The sequence below is a fragment of the Felis catus genome, chromosome D4 (assembly GCF_018350175.1).
Source record: "Felis catus isolate Fca126 chromosome D4, F.catus_Fca126_mat1.0, whole genome shotgun sequence".
NCBI classification, from domain to species: Eukaryota; Metazoa; Chordata; class Mammalia; order Carnivora; family Felidae; genus Felis; species Felis catus.
In genome coordinates this window covers 5,254,813-5,282,373 of record NC_058380.1, presented here as the reverse complement: position 1 = coordinate 5,282,373, position 27,561 = coordinate 5,254,813, and the positions used below count along the sequence as shown (strand labels likewise).

At 46.1% G+C, this 27,561-nt stretch overlaps 1 protein-coding gene across 7 annotated transcripts in view; it reads right to left on the bottom strand.

The window, feature by feature from the left end:
* The window catches only part of LOC101096853 (contactin-associated protein-like 3), a 195,586-nt gene that overhangs the window by 98,369 nt on the left and 69,656 nt on the right, over nucleotides 1–27,561 (bottom strand). For all 7 annotated transcript variants that reach the window (XM_045042673.1, XM_045042675.1, XM_045042677.1 and 4 more), the window contains one exon: nucleotides 7,478–7,625. In XM_045042673.1, the coding sequence (XP_044898608.1) occupies nucleotides 7,478–7,625 (148 nt within the window). The remainder of the gene's footprint in view (nucleotides 1–7,477; nucleotides 7,626–27,561) is intronic.

Sequence of the window (27,561 nt, the reverse complement as noted above, 5' to 3'; positions counted from 1 at the left end):
TGAGAGAGAGAGAGAGAGAGAGAGAGAGAGAGAGAGAGAGAGATTGTGCATGCACAAAAAGGGGAAGGGCAGAGAGACAGAGAGAGGGGGAGAGAGAATCCCCAGCAGGCTCCTGGCTATTAGTGCAAAGCCCGATGTAGGACTCGATCTCATAAATGTGAGACCATGACCTGAGCGGAAATCAAGAGTCGGATGCTTAACTGACTGAGCCACCCAGGTGCCCCCACTTGTGACTATTCTTGAATGTATATTTATTTATAAAGTATAAGAAAGTATTTTGGCTCCTGTGTCGTATTATAAAAGATTGGTTTTATATTGACAAGCTTCCGTAACTTCAAATTCGGCTTCAGCAGGGATTCTGCTTTGGCAAATACAGTTTTGTTAGTAAAAGACCATTTTTCCCCATTTTCCTACCCCCCCCGCCCCGCCCCTGCCTTGACTTCATTTTCATCCATTCCCCAAATGCAGCCCCATTTTCATTTCATATTGACATAGGCCACGAGGCGCCACACTGTATCGATGTCAGGATAAAACAGAAGCAGACAGATGTGGCCGGACCCTCCCAGAGCGGACAGTGCTTCCCTCGTGTCCCCACTTCGGCTCTCGTGAAAGAACGCATTTCTGCAGGAATCACCTAGTCTTACCGTGGGGCTAAGAAATTTGGTGACGGGGAAGCAACTCACAGTCAAGATGAGGGAAGCAGGGGTGAGAGGGCTTTTCTCCAGGGAAGCATTTGGAGAGAAAGAATGTAAACATCCTACTAATCACATGGTGCCTGTCACATGCAATTTACAGACAGGCACCAGAAAGACGCCAACATGGTCCCAACAGTGGGCTGTACTGTTAATCAAGAAGCCCCTCTGTGAAGCCCAGCATATACGTTATCACAAAGATGCTTTACAACAGGAGCATTTAGACTGGAAACTCAGTGACAGGCCTCATCAAAGAGAATCAATTCTGCAAAATGCCCTTTACTTACAGATACTCAAAAACCAATCCGACTATCTGAAAACAAATTGACAGGTCGGCAAATCCAGAATGACTTTTTTAAACACGTATCCCTCAAACACGATTTTTAAAGGCCATAGAGTTTTCAAAATTAAACCGAAACATCATATTGTGGGAGACAGAAGGCTTAGCTAAATGAGTCAGTAGGAGTGAGCTCTCTGAGTATGGATGGGGGACAGCCCCGGGGTCCTCAAGCCTCAAGCTCCACCTTGACAGTAATCTCCATTAAACAGAGGCTCCCCTGATCTCTATACCACTGATTACAGACTGACTAGAGAAACCACCTTTCCAGTCTTAGAGCTCACTGGTGATGCTCAGGTGACCTTTTATCAGCTCATGAAGGTAAAGTGTTTGATACTGGACTATTGTAAGAGCAAATACAATTTACGATGCCCATAATTAATACAAATAATCAACTATAATATTTATTTGAATAAAAACACCCAAATGATGTAGTAAATTACCGCTTAGCATCACACTGAACTTCCACAAGAAGGCTTCATGAACAATGTCTTTGTATGTCATTCAACTAACTAAATAATTGGGGTACTTGAAATAGAGGTCACTTGTTACGCATTAGAATAGGAAGCGGTACTTTCCTCTATTGGAAGAGTATAGAACCCACATTCCAAAATAGAAAATGTGATACTTAATTGAAATAACAGCGTTTTTTCCAATTTTACGTGATTTTATCATTATGAGTTTTATTTATTTATTATTTTATTTATTTTGAGGGACAGAAAGCATGAGTTAGGGATGGGGCAGAGAGAGAGAGGGAGAGAGAGAATCCCAAGCAGGGTCTGCACTGTCCGCGCAGAGCCCGACGCGGGGCTCAAACCCACGAACCGTGAGATCATGGCGTGAGCCAAAGTTGGATGCTTAACCGACTGAGCCACCCAGACGCCCCTCATCATTAGTTTTATTAACTGAGATTATGCTTTGATGACTGAATCACCGACGGTATCACGAAAAAGGGCCCCCACACCAGCCAATTAGAGACATCCAGGTTACTAGTAGTGAGACCAAATTTGTGCTAATCGACTCATAGCCCCTGGATCCGGTCCCACAAACAGCCATTCAGAGCAACACAGAGCAGCAGCAGCTCAGAGAAAGGACCGGCGATGTCCCGTGAGGGTCCAAATTCTGATTCCACTGTGGAAGACCTTCACCTGTCCAGGTCTGTTTTCTATCCAGAGAAGGATGCAGAGGGCTTTCCCACACAGCAACTGAAATGAGTTTTAAACAACTTAACATCTTGACGGTGTGTGCAACAGTGACCGAAACACGGATGTTGACTGCCTTATTACGTTTGAGCACCAGGCAAAGAAAAATACAGCAAGAGCTAAAACCGCATTTACGACTTCTGCGCCTGACCAAGATGGAGTGGCCAGATTTACTCTCTCACTTGAAGGTAGAAAAAGGGGGGGGGGAGGCGCTGAGGAGGACATTAAACAATGGTTTTCATGCCCGAGGGATGGGAGACACAAGATGAGCCCTGGAACACCAATTGGGCACTGCCTGGGGAGTGTCCAGGTCATAGGGCAGAAAGGAGGAACTAAGGCAGAGCCCAGCAGACGTCCTGGGAAGAGGAGACAGAGTCAGAAGTCTGGGGGGGCACAGAGCACCTGGAATCCATAGGCAGAGTACGAAGAGGAGAAGGATGAAGGGTGAGAACATGGGCGACCAGCAACACGCCCCGCTCGAGTGTTCGGCAAATGCCGATCAGTGTGTGCGAGGGATGGAGCCCATCAAGACCAGGAAATGAACCATCTAAGAGGACAAATGGCTTGGGAACAGTGCCCACTGTTATCATCCAGACCAGAGACCTCACCAACATCTGCCAGTGGGTGGAGTACTCAGAAGGCTCTTACCTCAGTGGTGGGAATAATTACCCTAGACTAAAACACTGCTTTGGTTGGGCTAACACACTTTTTTTAAATTTTTTTTTAACGTTTATTTATTTTTGAGACAGAGAGAGACAGAGCATGAACAGGGGAGGGGCAGAGAGAGAGGGAGACGCAGAATCGGAAGCAGGCTCCATGCTCTGAGCTGTCAGCCCAGAGCCCAACGCGGGGCTCAAACTCACGGACTACGAGATCGTGACCTGAGCTGAAGTCGGATGCGTAACCGACTGAGCCACCCAGGCGCCCCAACACACTTTAAAAGCAACACCTAGAAGAATCAAATCCCTTCAATTCAATGTGTCCTTGAAGAAAGCTCAAGCATATAAGAAAGCAAGAATATCCAGCACCCAAGGTAAAAATCAAAATGTCTGGCATCTACTCAAAAATCTCCAGGCATACTAGGAAGCTGGGAAGTACGGCCCGCAGTGAGGGGAAAAAAAAAAGCAATCAAAATAGAACTGACCCAGATATTGTAATTAGCAAAGAAAGGCATTAAGGCAGTTGTTACAACTGTCATGCATGTGTTCAAGAAGTCAGGTAGCTACACAAGAGATACTTCTAAAAAAGTGAAAATTACAATGTCTGAGTTGAAAAACACACTGAATGGGACTGGCAGGTTAAACAATGCAGAAAAATAGACTAGTGAACTCGAAGACACAGCAATAGAAATATTTTTAAATGAAACAAGGCATAAAAAAATTACTTGAGAAAATAAACAGGACATCAGTGAAGCTGTGTGACACAACAAAGTCAAACAGCCTAATATGTGTTTTATCTAATGACAACTGGGTCCCTTAAGGAAAAAAGTGAGGGGAAAATGTAGAAAAAAAAACATTTGAAGAAACAATGGCTGAAACTTTCCAAATCTGATAAAAACTATAAACCCACAAATCAAAATAACCCAGTCAGCTCCAAACACAAGAAACCGAATAAAACAAAAGCAAACTACATCCGAAACAAATTGCTCAAAATCTTAAAAGCAGTTAGAGGGGAAAAAAAGGCATGTCACATTCGAAAGACACATAGATACAGATAGCAGTGGGTTTCTCTGGGGACAGGATACAAGTGAGGAAACATAAGAGCAATGTCTTGAAAGTAATGAATGAAAAAACGTTATCCTAGAATTCCATACTGAGCTCAGATAACTTTCAAAAATGAAGGCGAAATACCAGCTTTCTCCAGACATCCAAAATACGAAAGAAGTCCTCACCAGCAGACCTACACGGCAAAAAATGCTAAATGGAGCCTTTAAGGTGGAAGGAAAATGATATGTGGAAATGTGGATCAATACAAAGGAACAGAGAACACCAGAGTTTACATGGGTCGATGAATATAAATGTGTACGTATACATGTATACACATACATGTATCTCATCAGATAGAAAATATTAACTATATGCTGTATATAAAATAGAATGGTAACAGAAGGATTATAAATACTGACACATGTTGAGGTTGTTAAATAAAACCATTTTTGATGCAATTATCCATCTGTTTTTCCATTTTTATTTTTTTTAATGTTTTTATTATTTTTATTCTTGAGAGTGAGCAAGACAGAGTGCAAGTCAGGGTGGGCAGAGAGAGGGGGAGACACAGAATCCGAAGCAGGCTCCAGGCTCTGAGCCGTCAGCACAGAGCCTGATGCAGGGCTCGAACCCACGAACCATGAGATCCTGACCTGAGCCGAAGTCAGAGGCTTAACTGACTGAGCCACCTAGGCACCCCGTCAATATACTTTTTAAATAAACACAATATTTTCAAAGAGTCAATTACCTGTTTTATTCCCTTATTCTCTTCCCTGCTCACCCACTTTATTTTCCTTTTTTTAAAATATTTTTTAATGTTTATCTATTTATTTTGAGAGACAGAGAGAGAGAGGGGGCAAGTGTGCGAGCAGGGGAGGGGCAGAGAGAGAGAATCCCAAGCAGGCTCCACACTGTCAGCGCAGAGCCCGATGTGGGGCTCGAACTCATGAACCGTGAGATCACGACCCAAGCCCAAGTCAGGCGCTTAACCAACTGAGCCACCCAGGTGCCCCTAACCCATTTTATTTTCAATGCCTGATCTGACACAGGACTGGAGGGCCACACGGACGACTGGTGGATTACCACGTTGTCGCCATTCTGTGCCTACATATTCCGCATTCCCAAGGATTCATGCACTCCTTCCTTCGTCTTTGCTTTCCTTCTGTCCTCCCCTCCTTCTTTCTTCCTTCTCTTATTCACCAATAAACACACTAATAAACCATGATGGGAATGGAGCCAGCTCAAGGGTAGACTTGAGAAGACGCTGACCTTGAACACGGGGAGTCGAAGTAGATGGCCGAAAAGAAGCAACTGAAGATGCCCCAAAGAGGAATAACAATCGAGAAAGAAATGAAGGTAGACCTGGGCCCAGAATGCCTGTCTGTGGCTTCAGAGACCTGCATCAGGGATGTCAACTTGGAATTGATCAGACAGTGCATAAACGTTCCTGAAAACTTAAGAAAGCAGAAAGACACCCAAGGGGAGACCTTTTCAGAGTAGAATACTGGGGTGTAAAGAAATGAAACCAAACAGAGACGTTGCATCTAAGGGACACTATATGCCAAGATAAGCAATCTGGACATTTTCTCACTATCAACAGAGAAGTGAAAATAGAAATGGGGGGGGGAGATAATCATTAGCCCTCTGGGCTATAAACCGTATCATATTCAAACACTGTCAAAAATAAAAGTGCAAAGTGCTAGGCTTCAACAATTATTCTTATTAATAATAAAAATGAAGACAATACAGAGAGAGGCCCTACTATCAAGGAATGTACTCCGCAAAGTTTCACAAGCAGCGAGGACTATTGTAAGTTACGGTGGGAACCCCTGATGCCCGACAGCTCGTGTTTGCTGAATTTTGGATGCACGCAGGCCCCATGAGAGCTACACAGCCAACCAGCCCTTCCGGGGTTCAGGTGCACAGCTTTGATCTTTCTGGGACTGACCTCTAACCGGAGGAGCCATGGTAATATCTCCTCAAGAAGAACATCAAGCTGATGGCCAATCCCCATCAAAGAGCACACACGGCTTTCAAGTAGTAAACCTGATGTTGTTTCCCGGGTAATGGGAGAAAGGAGAAACTCATTGTACGGGATCAAAGAGAAACCGAGGATCAGGCGTCCCGGCCGTTGCGGCCGTGAGCGTGTTCGTGGATCCCAGAAACAAAAGGATGGAAGGAGACGACCGACGGAAAGAGAAAGAAAAAGGCGGACGGCCACGCGGCGTCACGTGGGCTAATGGTGCACGGAAATGCCATGCAGAGGTAGGATTTGGAAACAGAGCGGAAGGGGAGCCTGTCATCTGGCAGCTGGATGATGCTGAGGCCGAAGGGGACCCTTGAATCTAGAACGGGGTTGCTTCTAGGATGGTGAGCCTCACCTCCAGAAGGTCTCACTGTCTGTGGGGTTGGCGAAGGGGCAATGGTATCATTCCTACACAACCTCTCCCTGTGCCCTCGAGAGCCCATATCCTCCTTGATCCCTGAGCCAACAGAAGCTGAGATTCCTGCAGCCACTATTTCTCCGCGCGTTCCTCCTCCCTCCCCGGGACCCCTCCCTGCCCACAGCTCACCTCCCAAGCCCTTCACTTGGAAAACTGACTGACCGCTCTACTCCCCGTGCCCCGGGGTCACGTTCCAGTATTTTACGTCTGTTTTGTACAATTTTATGGCTTCTCATAAAATCCTGACAACAAAAATGAATCATTCTAGAACGGCCCCCCACCTCCAATGTTTAACACAGTTCTTGGCAAATGGCCAAGTGTCCAATAAATTCTTAGATGGCAAGTGAGGGAATGAGGAAATGAAGGCCAGGATAATATAGTGGTTATGAGAACCGAATTTGGGAGAAAAGACATCGCTTTCAAAATGAAGTGGGACCAAAAACCCAACCTTACGAGATGTCCCCATCCGATATACTCTTTGAGTTAGTCTCCAGTTTTCTAGAAGGTATTTTTTAATCATTATTTTTTCTTTTCGTATTACTTTAAGTAAATACTGGTATATTCCAGATCATCGAAATGGCAACCATAGAGTTGATTCCCCCACGTATTTCACTGAAGGTGTTTATGCTGTATTTATGCGATTTTTGTTACTCTTCTCATCAGTAGAGAAAAGAGGGAAGACACGACACGTAAATGACGTTCAAAAGAGGCCTTGAGTAGAGAAAAGTGGAGACGCAAGCAGTGAACCTAAAAGAAGAACTGAGTCATCATCGTGGGGCTCGGGGAAAAGAAGATCACCAGCGTCCCCACACAAGGGTCACCCCAGTGACAGCATCAGAGAACAGCATCATCGGTCCCAGTAGATTACCGCTGTTGATTTGGAGTTCGTTACTTTCATGAAGTAAAGGTTCTGAGGCTCAGGCCAGTTGCACCTAGAAAATAACTAAAGACAGCATAATATCAAGGCGTTCCATAAAAAACCGTTTTACATAGATATTTAAAAGGCTGAAAGAAGTCAGGTTCAGTATTCAGTTCGGCATTTAGAGCACGTCAGTCCGTCATCGATGTCGGCGGGGGGGAAATAAACACCACTTACTGTATGCACATCCGTACACTTCTATCCGCATCCCAATCCTGCCCTTAGGGTTCCAGGCTACGGGGAGGAAGCGCAGGAACCTGGCTTCGAAGGGAGGCTCGAGTCTGTAATGTACCACGCTGTCTGCGTTTGTGTTTCCTGGAAAACCCTGGGAGAAAACGGAGAAAGGGATCAATGTGTCTGCAGAATGCCGAGTTCACGCCGTCACCTCTCGTGCCTGTGAGGGATGGGTGCCTCACCTTGTTAATATGCAAAAGGCCGCCCGCTTTATAGAAACACCGCTAACGTTTGAGAGGCTGTGCGACAACCTTTCTTCAGGGCCTGGATTAGTCGCCATGGTCTAACTTTTCCTTATTTGCAGGGTAAATAAGGAATTTGCAGACGTTCACACGCAGCCCCACATCCAAGGCAATCAAGCGGAACATGGAGCCCGATGCAGGGCTGGATCCCACAACCCTGGGATCATGACCTGAGCCGAAATCAAGAATCGGATGCCCAACCAATGAGCTACCCAGATGCCCAACCCCTGACGCTTTATATGGCCTTTTAAAGTTGATTCCATTGATTCGTCATCAGATTCTTAACCAATTTTCCCAGATGGCCTAAGCTATAATAGTAGTCATAACAATCTAAAGTTTTCCTGTTACACAGCATCTTACTAGAAAATGCTACCCCCTCGAAGGACCTTACCGGTCTATGCTCCGCAAAGAACGAGTAAGGGCCCTCAGCTTCTAAAACGTAATGCCAGACGTTAAGTCTATCTAAAATTCTGTCAGTTCTTTGGAACCCAACAGTCAAAACTTCCAGTTGTACGCTCTTTGATCTCTCCCAGTTTTATTATTCAGAGAGGCAAAAGATGTCCTCGTAATACTCCTGCATATGACAGTAATATAATTAGAGGGAAAAAGTCGACCCTTCCTTATGCCCACTTGCATCAGAAGGTCAGACTCACCTTCCTGCCTGCATGTCACACGAACAGCCAGATACAATCAAACAGCCCGGGAGCAAAGTTCTTCTTAGCTCAGCCAGGAATGCTGCCTGCCTCGTTGTCTGGCCTTGCGGAACACTAGGCCCCAGCTTAACGACCAAATCAAGTTCAATCCCTAGTAAGCCACGACAACGAGGTATAAACAGACGGAACTAAGGATATCAAAAACTCCAATGTGGTGGGAATCTCCGATGCTATAACTCTTCCTCTGGGCTAGAGAATGAAATACCAACTCAGACGCACTCAGTCATCTCTCTCTCGTCCAATGGAAGTGTCATCTTTGTCCTTTACGCCGTCTTCGTTTTCAAGGGTTTAGCAACTGCCACGCCACGATCAGCGCGCCTCCACGCTCCAGATGTGAATTTGGAACCGCATTGTACCTGCCCCGCCACTTGCCGGCCCGTGGCCTTAGTTGTAGTCATGGGCTGCGGGCCACAGTTCCCTCGCCTACAAAACCAGCTTGTAAACCCTAACTCCACAGGTTGAGATGCTACTAAGTTAGACAATATCTGAAAAGTAACATTCCCATATCGGCCTGGAGGTAGGCGGTCCACGAAGGCTGGCCACTGTGGCTGTGCTCCTGGCTGCCATTTTGGATACCGTCAGTACCTTCGGCCGAGGGGGCTCATCTGTCAAACTCAGCATCCTGTTACTTAACGTCTCAGGTTCAGTACCCAAGATGTGCAGGTAAACAGTGAAGGGAGAAACATCAGCTCCTACATTCATGGTGATGCCCAACTTGTAATTCAATTTAAGAACTGAAGTCAAGGGGCACTCAAGTGGCTAGTCAGGTAAGCAACTGACTCTCGATTTCCGCTCAGGTCATGGGATCAAGCCCAGCGTCGGGCTCTGTGCTGACACGGCGGAGCCTGCTTGGGATTCTCTCTCTCTCCTTCTCTCTCTGCCCCTCCCCGCCATGTGCTCTCTCTCACTCTCAAAATAAATAAACTTAAAGAAAAAAGAATTGAAGTCAATATTTATTTGAGTGTAGCTGACAAAACTTGTAAATCTCAGCATGAACCATTTAATTAAATTACTTCCTAAGAAGGATACTTAAGTTGTATTTTCTTGATATATAATTACTTCCTTCTAAAATATTGTTTACTGAATATAAATTCTGAAAATCGCCCTTCAGATTGTGTGATGATAGTGCCAGACAGCAAAAGGAATTTCGAGTTCTATTTTAGTGAAATTTAAACAGAATACTCTTTAAGAAATACTTCAAGTGGCAATAATGTCTTAATAGTCTATGAAAAGTGGGGATTCAAAACACACTCTTCACAACTTCTGAGAATCCGTATTCAAAACAAAACATTCATCGCGTCCGATTTTAATTATATTCAAATACTTGGAACCTATGTATGTGTATGTATACACCTAGGTGATTATCATAATTCATTCTAATTTTAAGGAATTACATTATTTGTGTCTCATGTAGAATTATTAACAGTCCTTCTGGATACAAATCAATGATACGTGTCCTTAAAGACACAGAGATTAAGTGAAGTGAGTCCGGCACAGGTGGGATCTCTACCAGCATATCTTTGCTCTCATGTTTGGGGCTAATTACTGAAATGATCCCGTATATTTTTGTTAAGCTAACGTTTCTTTTTCAGAGGTGGTATAATCTATTATTCTATTCTAATCTATTATTCTATTCTATTCTATTCTATTCTATTCTTCTATCTATATAATCTATTATTCTATATTTTTGGTTTAGTGTTTCCAGAACACACACAGATGCACAGGCTGAACGCAGACGGACAAGAACAAAGGGTCACCCTCGCCCTGTTCTAACACGCGGGAAGGGGCAGACCCCACGGGAGCAGAAAGCAGCGGTCCCGGTGGAAGCGAGCTGCCCTGGGCAATTCCTCAGCAGTTCTCACCCAGCTTCCCCTCCACGCAGACCTACGAAAATCGAAAATCGGCTCCATCCAACTTCTTCCCCATCTCTCGTTACAGGAGTGACCTCAGGGAAGCCAGCATCTTCGGGTATAAAGTAGGAACAAGAACAACTATCTTACAGTTCTGATGGGCTAGGGTATGAGAGTTGCACGGGTTCATCATCTAACCATTTTCTCCATGGTATTCCTGCTGAGGGTCGCTGGAGGGGTGCTGGGTGGAGGGATGGGCTAAATGGGCCACGGGCATTAAGGAGGGCACTTGTCGGGATGAGCACTGGGTGTTATGTGTAAGTGATGAATCACTAAATTCTATTCCTGAAATCATTATTACAGTATATGTTAACTAACTTGGATTTAAATTTTTAAAAATACACTAATATTTGAAAATGTTCACAACAGTACCTGGCTGGCATAATACATATTATACATCACAATTAAACTAATTGCACTCAACAAATATTATACATCACAATTAAACTAATTGCACTCAACAAATATTATACATCACAATTAATAAATAACACATGAACTGGAAAAAAAAGAAACCAACACCCCCCCCCACTATCGATCAGAAACACTTCAGCTAGATGTGGACTCAATATTCAATCACTTTAAAAGCATCACAATTGAGTGTTTCATCCATGATTAGGAACAAACAACGTCTGATGAAGTCTTCCGTTTCCCCGTTAGCTATGCGGAAGGGAACCCGAGTCCGCGGCTTGGGCTCCATTCACATGCTACAGATGCGTTTCCAAAATAATATGTTTTAGCAATCGATGACATTTCTGAAAAGCTGCCCACTCTGCATTTCGTTTATGCAGCAGTCACATCGGTAGGATCTAAATCACAGGAAAGGATCGTTACGAGGCTCAGGCAAAGCCCCAGTCTCCAGCGTAACGTGCCCCATCCCATTCTGCATTAGAGTCAACAAATGACCTTCAAGATGCCGATCATGTATTTGTCACCGTACGTTTGAAATATCTGCGTCGTGAGAAAGGCTTTCCTACCAATTCTTTGTTTCAAAATAGGAGTGGGGCTGTCTACGGAAATGGGTCTCAGTGGTTTTAAAAATAGATAATCATTAGGGCTCTAAGCTGGGCCCCTAGGAAATCCAAGCTTCACTCTGCACTCACACCGTTCACTGCATTTTAAGACCTCTGCGGTAGGAGAGGGGATGTTGCGGGGACTAAGGGGGTGTGCGGGAATCCCCGAGCTCTGAGCTCTAATTCTGGCCATTTCAAGTGCCGGACCATGATGGTGTTGGACAACATATACTTAATCTCCCCACGTCTCTGCTTCTTCATGAGTAAGGGGGGACTACTAACAACTATTGCTATTGCTAAATATAACATTTTGTCCCTGTTATTTTTGGAGGCTCGCGGGCCACGAAAGGACGTACTAAAATCATTTCCTGTAATCAGACCATGCGAACGCTGTGGCCGGTTGCTTTCAAGTCCATGCTCTCATGATAAATTATTTTTAACATTTTAGCGAACCAGGAAGTACCACAAGGTTTACACTTAAGGAAAACAAGGAAAGTATCCTCTTGCCACTTTGGTTTTATGGACTGAACTGGACATTCAGTAACACGGACTGGACGTCACGTGTCGGACCCGGAAGGAGCCGCTCAGTCATCCAGACCAGCAGGCGTCGTGCCCGGTGACCGCTCAAGCTTCAACGCGTGCAGATACGTTTACTTCAACGTGTTCTAGAAAGGGAATGGATAATCTCTCGTCTGGCTTAAGACCAGAAAACACGCCCCCCAAGTGTGCTTCAAAGATTTGCTCGTGTGTGAGACATATGTCTGAATGCACACAACAGGTACATTACAGGCACGTAAGTAGTATATTCTGATGTGAAAATCTCCATGTGCCGGAAACAGCGTGCACTTAATGAGTGGTTCCTGGTATGCTTTATGGCCTCTTCGTGGAAGCAAGTCACAAAGTCAGACCCACAGCTGACCCAAAAGACACAACCACCTCTCTGTGTCCCAACACCTGCCTCTACCTCCAGGTGGAACCCACCCCATGAGCGAGTACAGCTACGCCACCCAGAAACCCACGGGGCCCAGCCCTGGAGCCGTCCACACCCCCGGGGCCAACACAGACGCACGAAACAGGTCCTAAATGCCGCTGCTCTTGATTGACGTGATTTTTTTTTTTATCTGCGAGGTATAGAGAAGGGCAGTGTAAACATTGCCGAAATATGGTTGAAATAAAGTATTTTTAAAACTTTATTTTTGCTCAAGTTGTATTGCTAAGTGTTAGGCTTTTACCACTTTGTTTTACCTTCTGCCTGAAATATGAACCCAGGAGAGAAGTCAGGTTTCCTTGACTCTGCAGGAAAACTAGAGTTTGGGTTTCTCCATACTCTTCCCTTCCCAATCTTCCTAAATGATCAACAGAAATACATTTTATAAGCTATCTGGCCATTTTTTGCTGGCAAAGAGGTAAAGAAAAAGCCAGGAAAAAAAATATTTCCAATGACAACAACATGGTATTTTATTTGATTTTACTTTAATATTTACTTATGTATTTTTGAGAGAGAGAGAGAGAGAGAGAGAGAGAGAGAGAGAGAGAGAGCATGCGCATGCAAACACAAGGGAGGAAGGGGCAGACAGCGAGGGAGAGAGAAAATCCTAAGCAGGCTCCATGCTGTCAGCCCAGAGTCCAATGTGGGTCTCGATCCCACGAACCTATGAGATCATGACCTGAGCCAAAATCAACAGTCAGACGCTTCACCGACTGAGCCACCCGGGTGCCTCCACAAGATCGTATCTTAAAAACAACATACGGTTATTGAAAACAATACCAGAACATTGCAAATAAGTGTGTGCGACTTCATATATGGCACAAACTTAGTTTCTGAAAAATGACTCAGCTTTCAGTATTTGAGGAGTCACACAGAAGAATAAAAAAAAGTTTAGCTGGTTTTATAAGAAATGCCTCAAATGAGTGTTTAATAGTGTGCACATCCTATCAGCAACTGGAAGAAATTAAATAAGTTTGTTGAAATAAAAGGATTAAATAAAACGTTTAAATGTGACTCTAGGCATAGTTTTGAGGGCATTCTTTAACAGTTCAGATTATTGGCAGAATAGCACTATCCTGTTAGCCTCCTGTGTATGTTGAAAATAATGATACATAAAATAGATTATTTATACAAAATTGAGAAAGATTTCCCACTGAGAAGAACCAGGTCATGATCCCAGGGTCGTGGGATCCAGCCCTCCGTGCTCAGCATGGGGCCTGCTTAAGATTCTCTCTCCCTCTGTCTCTCTCTCTCTCTCCCTCTGCCCCTCCTTCTTGCTTGTGTGCACTCACATGCTATCCCTATCTCAAGTAAAAATAAAATTTAAAATATTTAAAAAATAAAATACGTCATAAGGCAGGGAACTCATGTCACTCACTGTGATGGGGTAAACTGTGTCCCCCTCAAAATTCGTATGTTTAAGCCCAAACCCATAGTGCTTGAGAATATGACTGTATTTGGAGAAAGGGTTTATAAAGAGGTGATTACGGTAAAATGAGGTCATTACAGTGAGTCCTAATCCAGTGTTATTGTGTTGTTATAAGAAGGGGACATCTGGACAGACGGACAGACCCTAGATAGGGTACACACAGAGGGAAGACCATTTGAGGACCCGGGGAGAAAGTGGCCATCGGCAAGTCAAGAAAGAGAGGCTGTAGGGGAAACCAAAACGGCCCACACCTTCATCTTGGACTTTTAGCCTCGAGAGTCATGAGAAAATATACGAGGTGCTGGGTGTCGACCACGCTCATCGTGGGGATCATTTCGCAATACGTCCACACGTCAGATCACCATGTTGGGACACCTTCGTATGATGTGTCAGTGACGGCACCATAAACTGGGGGGAAAAGAAAACTCCACAGTAGTGATATACAGCTCGAACGAAAACCCTATTTTTAAATAACCTCTGAGGGAGACTGAGCAACTAAATACTTCTGAAATATTCGGTGTGGATTTTAATTTCTTTCCAGAGGCTAACTACCGGGGCGCCTGGCTGGCTGGGTCGGAGAAGTGTGCGACTCTTGATGTTGGGGGCAGTGAGGTCCAGCTCCACACTGAGTCAATATTTAAATAAATAAATAAATAAATAAATAAATAAATAAATAAATAAATAAACTTTAAATAAACACATTTTTTTTTAAAGAGGCAAACTGCCTGTTTTGATATAGGGAAACAAGTAAACAATCCTGCAGCAACGGAATGCAAATTTTTTCCGTTGAAAATTTTCTTCTCAAATGAGACATTTAGATTTATCCTACACTGTTTATAAGGGAAACATACTTACCATCACAGAATCTTTCTAGCCTTTCTAGAAAAAAATAAGTCATTTCTGAGTGGTAGTTACAATTCTGCGTTCAAAAGGAAGTGTTAATAACTTAAATAGGATTTAGCCAAAGAAGTTGAAAACTATGTCAAGATCAAATAGCTGCTTTTCAACTAATTATCTAACCCAAACTGTTTGGGTTGTTTTAGTAACAAAACGAGGATGCTCTTTTCTTAGCGTTTTAAAATTTTTTTTTTCAACGTTTATTTATTTTTGGGACAGAGAGAGACAGAGCATGAACGGGGAAGGGGCAGAGAGAGGGAGACACAGAATCGGAAACAGGCTCCAGGCTCCGAGCCATCAGCCCAGAGCCTGACGCGGGGCTCGAACTCATGGACCGCGAGATCGTGACCTGGCTGAAGTCGGACGCTTAACCGACTGCGCCACCCAGGCGCCCCGCTTAGCGTTTTAAATCTGAATCAGCAACACCGTCCAACCAAGATGATTAGGGCCACTAGAAGTTCAAAATTAACTCTGACACAAGAATCCTACTTCGCATAGGATAAAAGAAGGCTGTATCTGAAAAGTCAGCTGACATAAACACGAAGGAAGTCCTTTGCGCCACATAATAGCCATTTCATAGGGAAGACAAAAGGCCGTGTGGGGGCCAGAGCAGAGGTAAGACAATTCTCCGTGGGTTTCTCACATTTCTGCACCTCTTACAAGCAGAAGCCCTGACTATCTTTTATCCCGAACTATCTTCCAAGGACATTTATACAGAAAGCTTCCTTGTGAGATAATCTTTTTCTTCCAAGCTAAGGGCAAGCATGTGTCCTGCACAAAAGATTCAGGTTCCCTAAGCTCTCGTAACATAACGCCACGTGCATGCAGGCATCCACCTGAGCCTATAAACACGGCCCACGGGTGACGCAGGGTCAAGGAGAACTGCGGCCGGTACCTGAGGCTGCCTGCTGGGCTTTCTGGGTAACCAAGCAAGTCACACCCGCCTCTGTCTCTGACCCAGGTGTCTCTTGTCTTCTCCCAGCATCCAGAAAACAAGCAGGCTGGCCTGCTGCAAATAGAGCAAAAGTTCAGACACCTCGCAGCTCTGGGTGGAAATTTTGAAGTTCGTCTCCCTGAAGACACCGGAGAACGGGTATGAAAAGGTGGAGGACTAAAGACTCTATTTAACTCAAGTCGCTGTGCAATCATTTATATATTTTCATATATCGGTCTGTTAATTTCTGTCTTGCTCTTTTGTTCGCCATTATTAATGCACGACGGCAAACTATTTTTTTAATTTATTCCTTTTTTTTTTAAATACTGTGCGTTCTCCTGTTGCTTACTACAAAATAACAAGAAAGAACAAAATGCCGTCTGTGTTTTCACTAGCAGGAAAACCCTTATTGACACGGAAAATAAATGATACGCATAGATGGCCTTGGGTAGAAAATTCGAACAGTACAGAAAAGCTTAACATGCAGAAGCCACTCTTTCCCCAGCCCCACAGTTAACCATTTTTTGACGATTTATTATAATTGTCTTCTGCATTTACCGCTTCCCGTCAATCCTTTCTTTTAAGATTTTCTAATAGGGATCCCCCTGATTCGAGACAGGGCACACATCAGGCATAGTGAGATGCTACCTGTCTGCCACAGGACCCTTCCTATCATTAACAACGTTCTAGAGAAGCTCGAGCCTACGTCCCAGGCACTGGGGAAAGCATTAGCAAATACCGCCTGATCCCTCGTCCCAACAGGGAAGACCGCCGGATCCGCAAGTCGCCAGTCCCCGTCACTTGGAGATACCCTCCCTCTTTCCTCCTCCAAAAGGGGGGCAGGGAGGAGAGGCCCACCCTGTTCCCAATCTTCAGAAAGGCACATGAGGCGCTCATCCTGGATGTAATCAGTCAGAGGCAGGATCAAGTGACGTCACTTTTGTAAACTGCTAGCCATTCATTTTTAATCAACCCGTGGCATAATAAAAAGCATGCATCTCATTAACTAGACATCCCATTTGCTCATTATTAGTTTTGCGACGCTACATTCTGCTCATATAATTAGCCTCCACGGTTCGTTTCTGCCGTCGAATTTGCACCTACGTAAAATTTTACAGAATTGGAAACTACGTTGCGCTATGTGTACAATCCAGATCTTTTCCATTTCAAAATGTTTACCTCGGTGCTTCAGTATGCTTGATGATCTCATTTATAATCTTAGGGTACATTTTGGACCCTTTAAATATGCAGACGAAAGTAGAATCCTGAGATTTCAGAATCACAAGGGATGATAATCCGCCCTGAACACCTGCCAGCATCAGGGAGGAAAGATGTCCTGAGTCCCTCGGATGCAGTGACTGAGGGTCTCAGAATAAACGGACATGGGGCGCCTGGGTGGCTCAGCTGGTTAAGCGTCCAACTCTTGGTTTCCGATCAGGTCACGATCTCACCATTCGTGAGAGCAAGCCCCGCATCAGGCTCTGTTCAGACAGCGCAGAGCCTGCTTGGGATTTCCTCTCTCCCTCTCTCTCTGCCCCTTCCCTGCTCACACACACACACTCTCTCTCTCTCTCTCTCTCAAAATAAATAACCAAACAGAATAAACTGACAAAAGGCAGATGAACAGGAGAAAAAATGTGTTCACATAAATAGGAGTTAACAAAAGAAGTAGCTGGCTCCCAGTTGGCTCACCAGTTGGAGGCTTGCAGACCTCACTTAGCAGGGAAAGACGGAGGAGACGGGGCTTCTACGGAAAGAACAAAAAGGTATCTTTAGGAAAGACAAAGCGGTTTCGCAAGAACAAACCAGAGGCAGGGAGAATTATGGTAATATTTGTTCATGCAGGGGACAGTGGTCTTTCTTTTTCTGTGCCATGAAACCCCGTGGGGAGGGGATTTATGGGAGGTTTATCTTGATCTCTCTCCCGGGGTCGGATCCGCCTTGAGGAGGGGATTCACGGCAGCCTCACTTCTCAGAAGCAGCTGCTTTTAAGTCAGATCAAGAAAGTTCCAAGAAGGCTGCTTTCTGCAGCCATTCATTCCCAAATGCCTTCAGTGTAAACTAATCTTTATGCCAACTCTAGGGTCCGGAGAGGGTCCCCCCACTGGATGCTCCTCACCCTGTGTCATCACCACTGGCCCCCCGCCCATGACCCCGCCAGGCAGTGTCTGCTCTTTACTCAGCACAGATTAGAAAACTGGTTCAGTACTCAGTCGTCTGCCCCAGGGGAACAGCTGGCTGGGGTCTGACCAAAGGGCTGTCTGACCCCAAGCCCAAGCTCATAGCCCTTTGAGATACGACCGCTCGAGAGATCTCAGAGGGCATCTGATCCAACCTTCTTTGTGTCAGTTAATAGATTTGTTTACCTCACTGTCAACCAGTCACTGGGAGATCTTGGACAGTTTCCTTAGCCCATCCGTGCCTGTGAAATGACAACAGTACTCCCTTGCTGCGAGGAACAGTGGCCGACACTTGGGAAGTGCCATGTTATCTGCTTACACTTTGTCATTTACTTATTACCATTTACTTTGTAGAGATCAAGGCGTTCTCATAAAATATTCAAAAGCTAAGTATTGACTTAACATGATCTACCTGTCCCATATTGATAAACACCTAGGTAGTTGTTGATTTTTGGCTGTTACCAACCATGTTGCAGTGACCACGATGCCTTGGTGCATATGGGGGAGTGGGGAGACTGCCCAGATTCGAGGAATTCGGAAATACATGTTCCTACGAATGGTATTTCTACTTAAAGGTTGTACACGCTACTGCATAATCACTTTTCCCCTCTATGAGGGAGAAGCTTTTTAATGCATCATCCCAAATCAATTTCTTTTTTAAGTTTATTCCTTTATTTTGAGGGGAGGAGCCATGGGGCAGAGAGACAGGGAGAGAGAATCCCAAGCAGGCTCCACGCTGTCATCACCAGCCTGACACGGGGTTCGATCTCACGACAATGAGATCACGACCTGAGCTGATACCAAGAGTCAGATGCTTAAATGACTGAGCCACCCAGGCACCCCCCAAGTCAATTTCAGATGGTATTTTGCCACCAGGCAACAAAAGCCCATTGGTTTCCCAAATTTTGTGAAATTCACATTCACTGAAATTTGTGAACTAGCTTTAGAAGTATCCAAGAGAAGTCTATGGCCGTACCACCCCGAATGCGCCCCAATCCCGACTGATCTCAGAAGCTAAGCAGGGTCGTGCCTGGTTAGTACTTGGATGGGAGAAGTACCCAAGAGAAGAGAACCCAAGAGAGAAGAAAATACATTACCAAATTATTCACGAAATGATCATAATGATGATGTTCTGTGTTTGTGGACAGCCTCCTATGAATAAAGTCCGGAGCCAAGAACTTTGCTTAGACCTCCTCACTTAATTATCAGGACAACTTAAACCCCCACCTACACATGATCCAATCAATCTGACCGGCGAGAGTTTGTTGATGTTGTCTGGTTTGTAAAGCAAAGTTGCTCGTCACTACCACCCTTCCGGATTATTTCACAGAGTCAGACAAAGTTTTAGAAGAAAATCCTCCATTGTGGAGTATAGTAGGTCTGCCCATGTTTTTTTTTTTTTTTTTTAATTTTTTTTTCTACATTTATTTATTTTTGGGACAGAGAGAGACAGAGCATGAACGGGGGAGGGGCAGAGAGAGAGGGAGACACAGAATCGGAAACAGGCTCCAGGCTCTGAGCCATCAGCCCAGAGACCGACGCGGGGCTCGAACTCCCGGACCGCGAGATCGTGACCTGGCTGAAGTCGGACGCTTCACCGACTGCGCCACCCAGGCGCCCCAGCCCATGTTTTATCACAAGCCTTAGCTACGAAGATTTCAGAAATGCTATATAGATATAGGTATACATATACATATATAGGATATCTAATGTCTTATATAAATAAATAAATAAAAGCAAAGATTTATCCCATTCATGTAAATGCTGAAAACGCAAGGTGGCAGAATTAATGACTTATGCCTAACACCTGACTGACAACAGGCTTAAGCAGATGAGCAAAGGTCTACAGTAGATAAACTATAAAGGACAAAACGCAGAAGCAACATCCACTTTACCATCCCTGGGCGATCTATGGCATACGACCTGAAAAATACCTGAAATGGTCATTCTCCTCCAAAATATCCATCCTCTTCTTTCGCACAGAGTCTAAGGGGCCACCATGACATTGAACTTTTGATTCACCCTGAGTTTGAAAGCTTGCAATCCGGAGAAGTCTCTTTCTGAAACAGAACTACCCTTTCAAGGCAGGATCTTTCAAGGGCTCTTTTAAGTCAGGATCTCTCGCTCATTTATTCATCCAACAACATTTATGGAACCACAGCAGCGGGAAGGCTCTGTGTCAGGCTCTGTGCAGGATGGCAGACAGAAGCGGTCAAGCTGCTTTCTAGGAGAGCTTACGTTTCAACGCCCTCTATTCCTACCTGGGGCCAAGGACACAGACGGAGTGGAAGAAATGCTCATCTCTGAGCAGGTAGGAGGGAAATGACAGAACACTTTCTTTGACTGCCTTACTGTCTTGCCTCGGGCTCGTGCTGTGGACGGAACATAAAACATGCGGGCCCGTGGGGCCCCTGGGTGGCTCCGTTGGTTAAGCATCCGACTTCGGCTCAGGTCGTGATCTCACAGCTCGTGAGTTCGAGCCCCACGTCGGGCTCTGTGCTGACGGCTCAGAGCCTGGAGCTGCTTCGGATTCTGTGTCTCCCTCTCTCTCTGCCCCTCCCCTGACCGCACCCTGTCTCTCTCTCTCTCAAAAATAAATAATAAAACATTTTTAAAAATTTTTTAAAAACAAACGTGGGCATCTGCAGGTGCTGAACTGCCAGCCAGGGCACCCCTGCCTTTGTCATTGTCCCCACAGCCTCTCTTTGCTGGCCTCCACCAGACAGACACCCATCTGAAGAAAAGGGCTCACTGGTGTTGAGATCCTCCTATTTCCTGGACACTAAAAGTGATTTTGGGGGGGGGGGCGCCTGGATGGCTCAGTCAGTTAAAGCCTCTGACTCTTGATTTCAGCTCAGGTCATGATCTCACGGTTCGTGGGATCGAGACCCAAGTCGGGCTCCACGTCAACAGCACAGGAGCCTACTTGGGATTCTCTCTCTGCCTCTGCCCCTCCCTCGCTCGCATGCCCGCTCTCGCTCCCTCTCAAAATAAAAAAATAAACATTAAAAAAAAAAGAAACACCGATATTTAAAAGTGATATTTTTTCATAAGCAGTATCTCAGTGAATCGATACCATGACCCTGTGTGCTAGGGTTTAATCACACTGTTTTTGTAGAAGAAAGAAAAACAGTGGCTCAGAAAAGGGAAGTTTCTTTGCCAAGCTTTACAGCAAACAGTGGAGCAGGGGATCAGCCCCCCGGACACCTGGCTCCCAGGCTGAGGGCGCGAGCCCTCCGGAATAACGCCCGCATAGACTGTACTAGGGTGCTGGAGGTTTCATCTACCCATACTTCTGGGTTTTCCTACCAAGACTGCTGAGTCGCTGGAAAACTAAGTCGGAATTCTCAGGAGAAACTCCAACAAAAAAAAAAAAAGAAATATCAAGAGTATGATGCCAAGTTGCTGTCTGTCTCAAGCCAATGCCTCCTCCGTCTCGCCCCTCGGCACCCGGACGGCTTGGCCAGATGGGCTCAGAAAACCCTACCAACTATGGTTAAAGGCAAAGCCCATGACAAGATTTTCCCAGTTGGCGAGAGTTTAAAGGACAAGGGTTAGAGCCAAGATTCCGCATCAGGAGAAACCAGGGAGGGACGGCTGGGTGGCCCAGTTGGTCAGGGGTCTGACTTCGGCTCAGGTCATGACCTCAGGGTCGCTGAGTGTGAGCCCCGCGTCTGGCTCTCTGCTGTCAGCGCAGAGCCCGCTTCAGATCCTCTTTCTCCCTCTCTCTCTGCCCCTCCCCTGCTTGAACGCTCTCAAAAATAAAAAACATTTAATAAATTTTATTTAAAAAAAAACAAGAGAAGCCAGCGACAGCGGGGGAGAAAGATAGAGCTTGGCCCCTCACAGGCCTGCTCTGCAGGGAGAGGGAGAGAAGAAACGCTGGTATTCCTCCCTCCAAGCATCGAAACACCAGGCTTCCTTCATGAAAGGCTTCTCTCCGGGAAAAGCAAACCGACCAACCAACCAACAAAAAATGTGGGAAGATATTCCCAGGGTTAAGCGGTTTCCACACCGACTGTTTCTTAGTATTATGGTCTTCCAATATCTCACTTTTATTGTTTGACTGTCTCTGCTCTGAGTACATTTCAGAGAAAATTCTTAAGTGAGCGTTCAAAAGCAAAGCAATAAAAATGTTCTGGAGTGTGATCGAGTGGGTATTTTAACGATTGATAATTATGCTTCTAACATATAAAATGCTCCAGGCTTCCCAAGTTGGGCTTGTTAGGAGTCAGACAGATTCATGAATGTGTGCAATCTCGATTATATTTCTGTCCTGGGCTATTTTTCTTAAAAATGTTTATAGCTGCTTAAGCAGTGATTTAAAAAAAAAAATACTTTGACTACCATTTTCACTTTAAATGTTCACTTCAAATATCGTAGAACTATTAAAAGATAGAATTCTCCTGTCCTGTTCTGGTGCCTCGAAGCTTTTTAGTTTGTATCTTTTGAGTTGCACTACGCATCGAAAGTGACATAAACGTGGTGGGTGTCCCGATACACGGATGGCATTTTCCATTCGACACCTGTTTCTCAAAGGTTCAACGGAGCACAGAGGACCGGCTGACATCCGCCGATGCTTCTGTGTGGCCCTTCCTGTCCTCCGTGTCACTGATCGTTTACAGGCCCCTTGGGGTCTGTGTTCTGGGATTCCTGGCTTCTTTTCATCTTCTCGAACTTCCATGCTTTCTATGCAAAATAGAGGCGACAGGGATTGCCCCGGCAACCCCCCACCATGGAGGGAAGGTGTGTTCGTGACTTACAGATTATGAGAAAGCACACGAATTCCGTGGCCGATGATTTGTGGAATGAGGCAAGGTAGAAAGAATGGAAGTAAAAGAAGGAACAAAAACAAAGACGAGGTGTTCTTTTCTTTGAAACAATCATAAAATGCAGTGAGGAGTCTGAGAAGTGTCAGGAGCTGGTGTCCAGAGCCCCGCGGACTCTACGGAGACCTGAGCACATTGTCACGTGTCTCAATTCTGCGTCACCAATAGCTAAGAGAACACCTTTCCTCTCTGCCAGTGACAGGTGACTACAGTCTGTTTCTATACTTTAGAACCGTACTGGGCAAGATCAGTCTTGGTTCTCATACCCGGGGAAGGAAAACAAGGTTGAAACGAGAATAAAGAGTGAAGATGATCGGGTCGTAAACTGTTGACACTTCTTCTTTTCCTGATGGCTCAACGTCCCCACGCAGGGGCTGTGACCTCCCACCCAGCGCCCCTGTGTGGTCAGGCTGGCTCCTGTCACAAATATCCCTTCTCGCCCTCCCCTGTCTGGGATGCAGGGACACTGAAATAGACCAGTGAGATCCCCTCCAGGCTTTGCGTGCCCTCCTGGCCCCCAATAAGGGGACTTGTCCAGAGATCCCCCCCCCGTCTCTGCTCCCCATCGGCCGGGTGGGACCTCTCCCTGGCCACTCCTGCCATGCGGCCACTAGCCAGGTGTGGCCTGCTGTGCCCCCCTCCCTAGGAGCTGTGCGTCTAATAAATCCTGTAATTTCTTAGCTTGAGTGTAATTTGCACAACCGCATTGGAACGCTCCTTAAAGACCCCACAAGGGGGACTTACTCCCCCATTCACAACACAGTGGTACTGGCGGAAAACGGAATTTTAATTACAAATATATGCAGATTGTGAAAGCGAAGTGATTTGCTAACCTAGACTTTTAGAAGGTCTCACTGCCCCCTAGATGCCTAATAAACTCAGAGAACCCATTTCCTGGCCAGTGGATCACAACAGCTAAGTTTCTCTTGGCTTCCATCCTTGTTTCTCTGCTCCCAATGAACCCTCGCCTCGTGACCCTCAGGCACAGTTTATGACTAGTAAATCCCCGTTGTGCAAAGCGCACTACAATGAGGACCTTGCACAACAAGTGATTTGGCAGAAGAAGTCAGACTGCTGCCGTATTCTTTTAAAACACTAAATAACTTTTTAAATGTTTATTTATTTTTGAGAAAGAGACAGCGTGCAAGCCGGGGAGGGGCAGAGAGAGAGGGAGACACAGAATCTGAAGCAGCTCCAGGTTCTGAGCTGTCAGCACAGAGCCCGACGCGGGGCTCGAACTCACGGACCTCGAGATCACAATCTGAGCAGAAGTCGGACGCTTAACCGATTGAGCCACCCAGGCGCCCCACTAGATGACTTTCTAGCCCAAGAATTAAGGATGTCACGGTTATCCTCAAGCACAGGTGGACACGCAACTGAACCTCTGGGCAGGTGTATCCTCAGATTATTTGCCATTTACGACTTATTTTAAAACGACATTCTGCGCTAAGTAAATGTAACTGAGCTTATATAATTCTGGAATGTTTTATGAGAAGGACAATCACACTGCCCAGTATTATCTTTTTATTACTATGAAAAGAGTTAGTTTGACCCTTGCTCGATATTTATTTGAATGAGATTTTTAGGTCTCATTTTACTAAATTACCTGAACTATAAAGCTATGGGATAGCATAGTATCGGCAATTCAGAAGTCATCAATGCAGCTTAAATGCTAACCCGTTCAAAGAGGATCTAAGTGCATCACGAGGCCCTCAGGGATTGTCACAGTGGGCTTGTGGATCTATTAACCATATGCTTGTGTCACACGCAACTTTTCAGTCTTAGAATGAATAGGTTTTGTGAATTAAAAACTATCCTGCAAACATTGCCATCGCTGTCCTCGCCTTTAAACGTCACTCTGGTGATTCGGCACTAGGGATAATGTAAAACATTTTGCATCGACCCTCCCCACCCACGAATGATTAAACTACAGGATGTTCTATGCACAGGGGGTCGTTTCAAAAAGGTTATTATCTAGGAGATGACAGCGGCTTACACCTGGAAATGCAGTAAATGCTTCCCTTACAACATTCAGACGACTGACTGGTGAGAAAACACACTGGGCCCGGAGCGCAGGGAGCCGGCGCTGGGCTCTCAGGCTGGTGATGCAGGTGGGGAACCAGCACCACGCGGTCCTGGAGGCTCCTCCCGGGTCCGCGAGGAGACGCAGCAGGTGCGTTGCTCCCTGGAGGAGGTGGCCGCAGGTGAGGGGCTTCCACGTGTGGGAGTTTAGACGGTGGCCAGGAGAGGAGGAGCGGCTGGGGCAGAGCACCTGCCGGTGAAGGCGGAGCTGGAAGGAGGCCGTGGGTGGGACAAGCAGACGCCACAGGGAACGTGGTGGTGGATGATTTTCCCTTCTTTTCTAACCCCGCTGCAGGGAAATCAGGGTCGGGGCAGAGTGCCAGGAATGGTCACTCTGGCCGGTGGGGGGCGCAGGAAGCAGGGCCCCACCTCCTTGTGCACACACTGCTCGTCCAGGGCTCCCCGGGAGGAGGGCTAGTGCCCTGAGAGAGTCCGTTATCCTGAGTCCTCACCCTCCCCAGCCTGAGGTCTGAGAGGTGGGCTATCCCCTCGTTCCTCTGGAAGGGGAGCCCTGGGGTGGGGCTCTGAGAGGCGGCCCTGAGGACTTGTCCCTCCTTTGCCTGTGGCATCCACACCGGTGCCTGTTAGGGCCCCTGGGCTGTGAGGACGCGACCCACAGAAGAGGCATCTAGTGAGTCGTCCATACGGCACTGCTCAGCCTGGGTGGGGGTCCCATCTAGACGGCCCTTGGGAAACATCTGATAGGAAATGGTACGTGTGGCTCACTGAAAATGGGCCTGAAGGAGAGGACGCTGGAGGAGGGAAGGGCTTAGGGGACTTGCAGAGCCAATGACAGGCATAGAGGAGACACCCTGGGGGCCAATGGGACATGTGAGGTGAAGGTGTTGAAGGAGCACGCTTTCCATGCTGTGTCCTAGCTGGGATGTCAATTTCCTATCAGTATCACCTCTGGGCCACACACGTTCCCTGAGGGGTGAAGGCTGCCTTAGCCACTAGCTCGTCGTCACATCAGCATACTGCTGTCACTTCCTGAGCACAAACGGACCTGGTCATTGGCACATGGGAGTGATGTCGGTACCCCCTTAATTCCTGTGAATGTCCAGGCACGCGGTGCTTTTTCCAGCGGCATCTAGGGAGACTAATGCCAGCCCGCGGCGGAGGAAGCAGATCCGTGTTTAAGGAGAAGCATCTCCAATTAAACGAGGCCGCTTGGTTCTCTGTAAAAAGTGACAGTATCCACGCGCAGTTCAAAAGGTCCTCTTAACCATCACATATGACAGACAGGTTGGCAGAGGAAAGACCTTTTTTCTTCCAGCAGGGGCTGGGATCTATCCACATTTTTGTTTTCATTTTACAAGTACGGGGAAAAGGCAGACAAAAATGGCAGAACACGAACGTGTATGCATCAGCACATTTTGAAATAGGCTGGGTATTTTTAAAACTGATTTTCAAAATGGAGAGTGATGTCAGCAAGATGACAGACAAGAAAACTCCAGGCCTGTTCCTCTACAGAAGCATCACATCAAACAAACAGCTAGAGACTGACTAAACTCACATGACGGAAATGATGGAAATGACAGCAATGATCAAAGATCTACAGCAACCAGGTGAACACCCAGTCCAGAACACGCCACGTTTAAAAGCGCAGGAAATTTCCTGACAGTGTAGGGCGGCACAGCTGAAGGAAAGAGACTGCCACCTGCTAGTCCCCTGTGCAAACCAGAGAGAGCAGAGCAGGCTGATCTGTAACCTTCCAACCTGTCCGTGGGATACCTGAGGGATTGGTCTTGGGACACCCAACTCAGAGTTCGGACAACCAAAAGTGGCTCACATCTCAGAAGACAGGAAGCCACAGGAATCATCGGCAGGTACAACTTAGGAAAACCGCCCTAGACACAAACTACAGACACAGACACCTGGGGCAAAAGATGACTGACTGTGGAATACAATAGAACAGCTGAGGCCCCTAGAATGAGCAAGGCTGCGACCCTCACAGAAATTAAGACATTTAAAAGCAGCCATATAAATGGGAGAACTAGGAAGAAAGCACAGGCACAGATCCAGGGACGACACAGGCCTCAGAAGGTCGGCTTCGCGAGCGTCTTCCCCTGCATGAAGCCAGCACACAAAGACTGGGAGACATGACTGTTTCCTAAAATGCCCAGTTTGCAACAAAAGATCATAAGGCAAAAAAGCGGTAAAACATGGCTCCTTTGAAGGAACAAAATCCATCTCCGGGAACCATCCGTAAAGAAACCCCGGCATTGGGGGCACCTGGGTGGCTCAGTCGGTTAAGCATCCGACTCTTTTTTAATTTTTTTTTTTAACGTTTATTTACTTTTTGAGACAGAGAGAGACAGAGCATGAACGGGGGAGGGTCAGAGAGAGGGAGACACAGAATCTGAAGCAGGCTCCAGGCTCTGAGCTGTCAGCACAGAGCCCGACTCGGGGCTCGAACTCGTGAACCACGAGATCATGACCTGAGCCGAAGTCGGACACTTAACCGACTGAGCCACCCAGGCGCCCCAAGCATCCGACTCTTGATCTCTGCTCAGGTCATGATCACATGGTTCGTGGGTTCGACCTCCACACTGGGCTCTGTGCTATCAGCAGAGAGTCTGCTTAGGATTCTCTCTCTCTCTCTGCCCCTTCCTTGCTTGCTCTCTCTCTCAAAATAAATAAACTTCAAAAAAAGAGAAAGAAACACTGGTTTTTTGGACTTACTAGAGAAAGTCTTTAAGACAACTGGCTTAATCAGTTGGTTAAGCATCTGATTCTTGATTTCAGCTCAGCTCATGAATTCACAGTTCATGAATTCGAGCTCCACATCAGGCTCTGCGCTGATAACA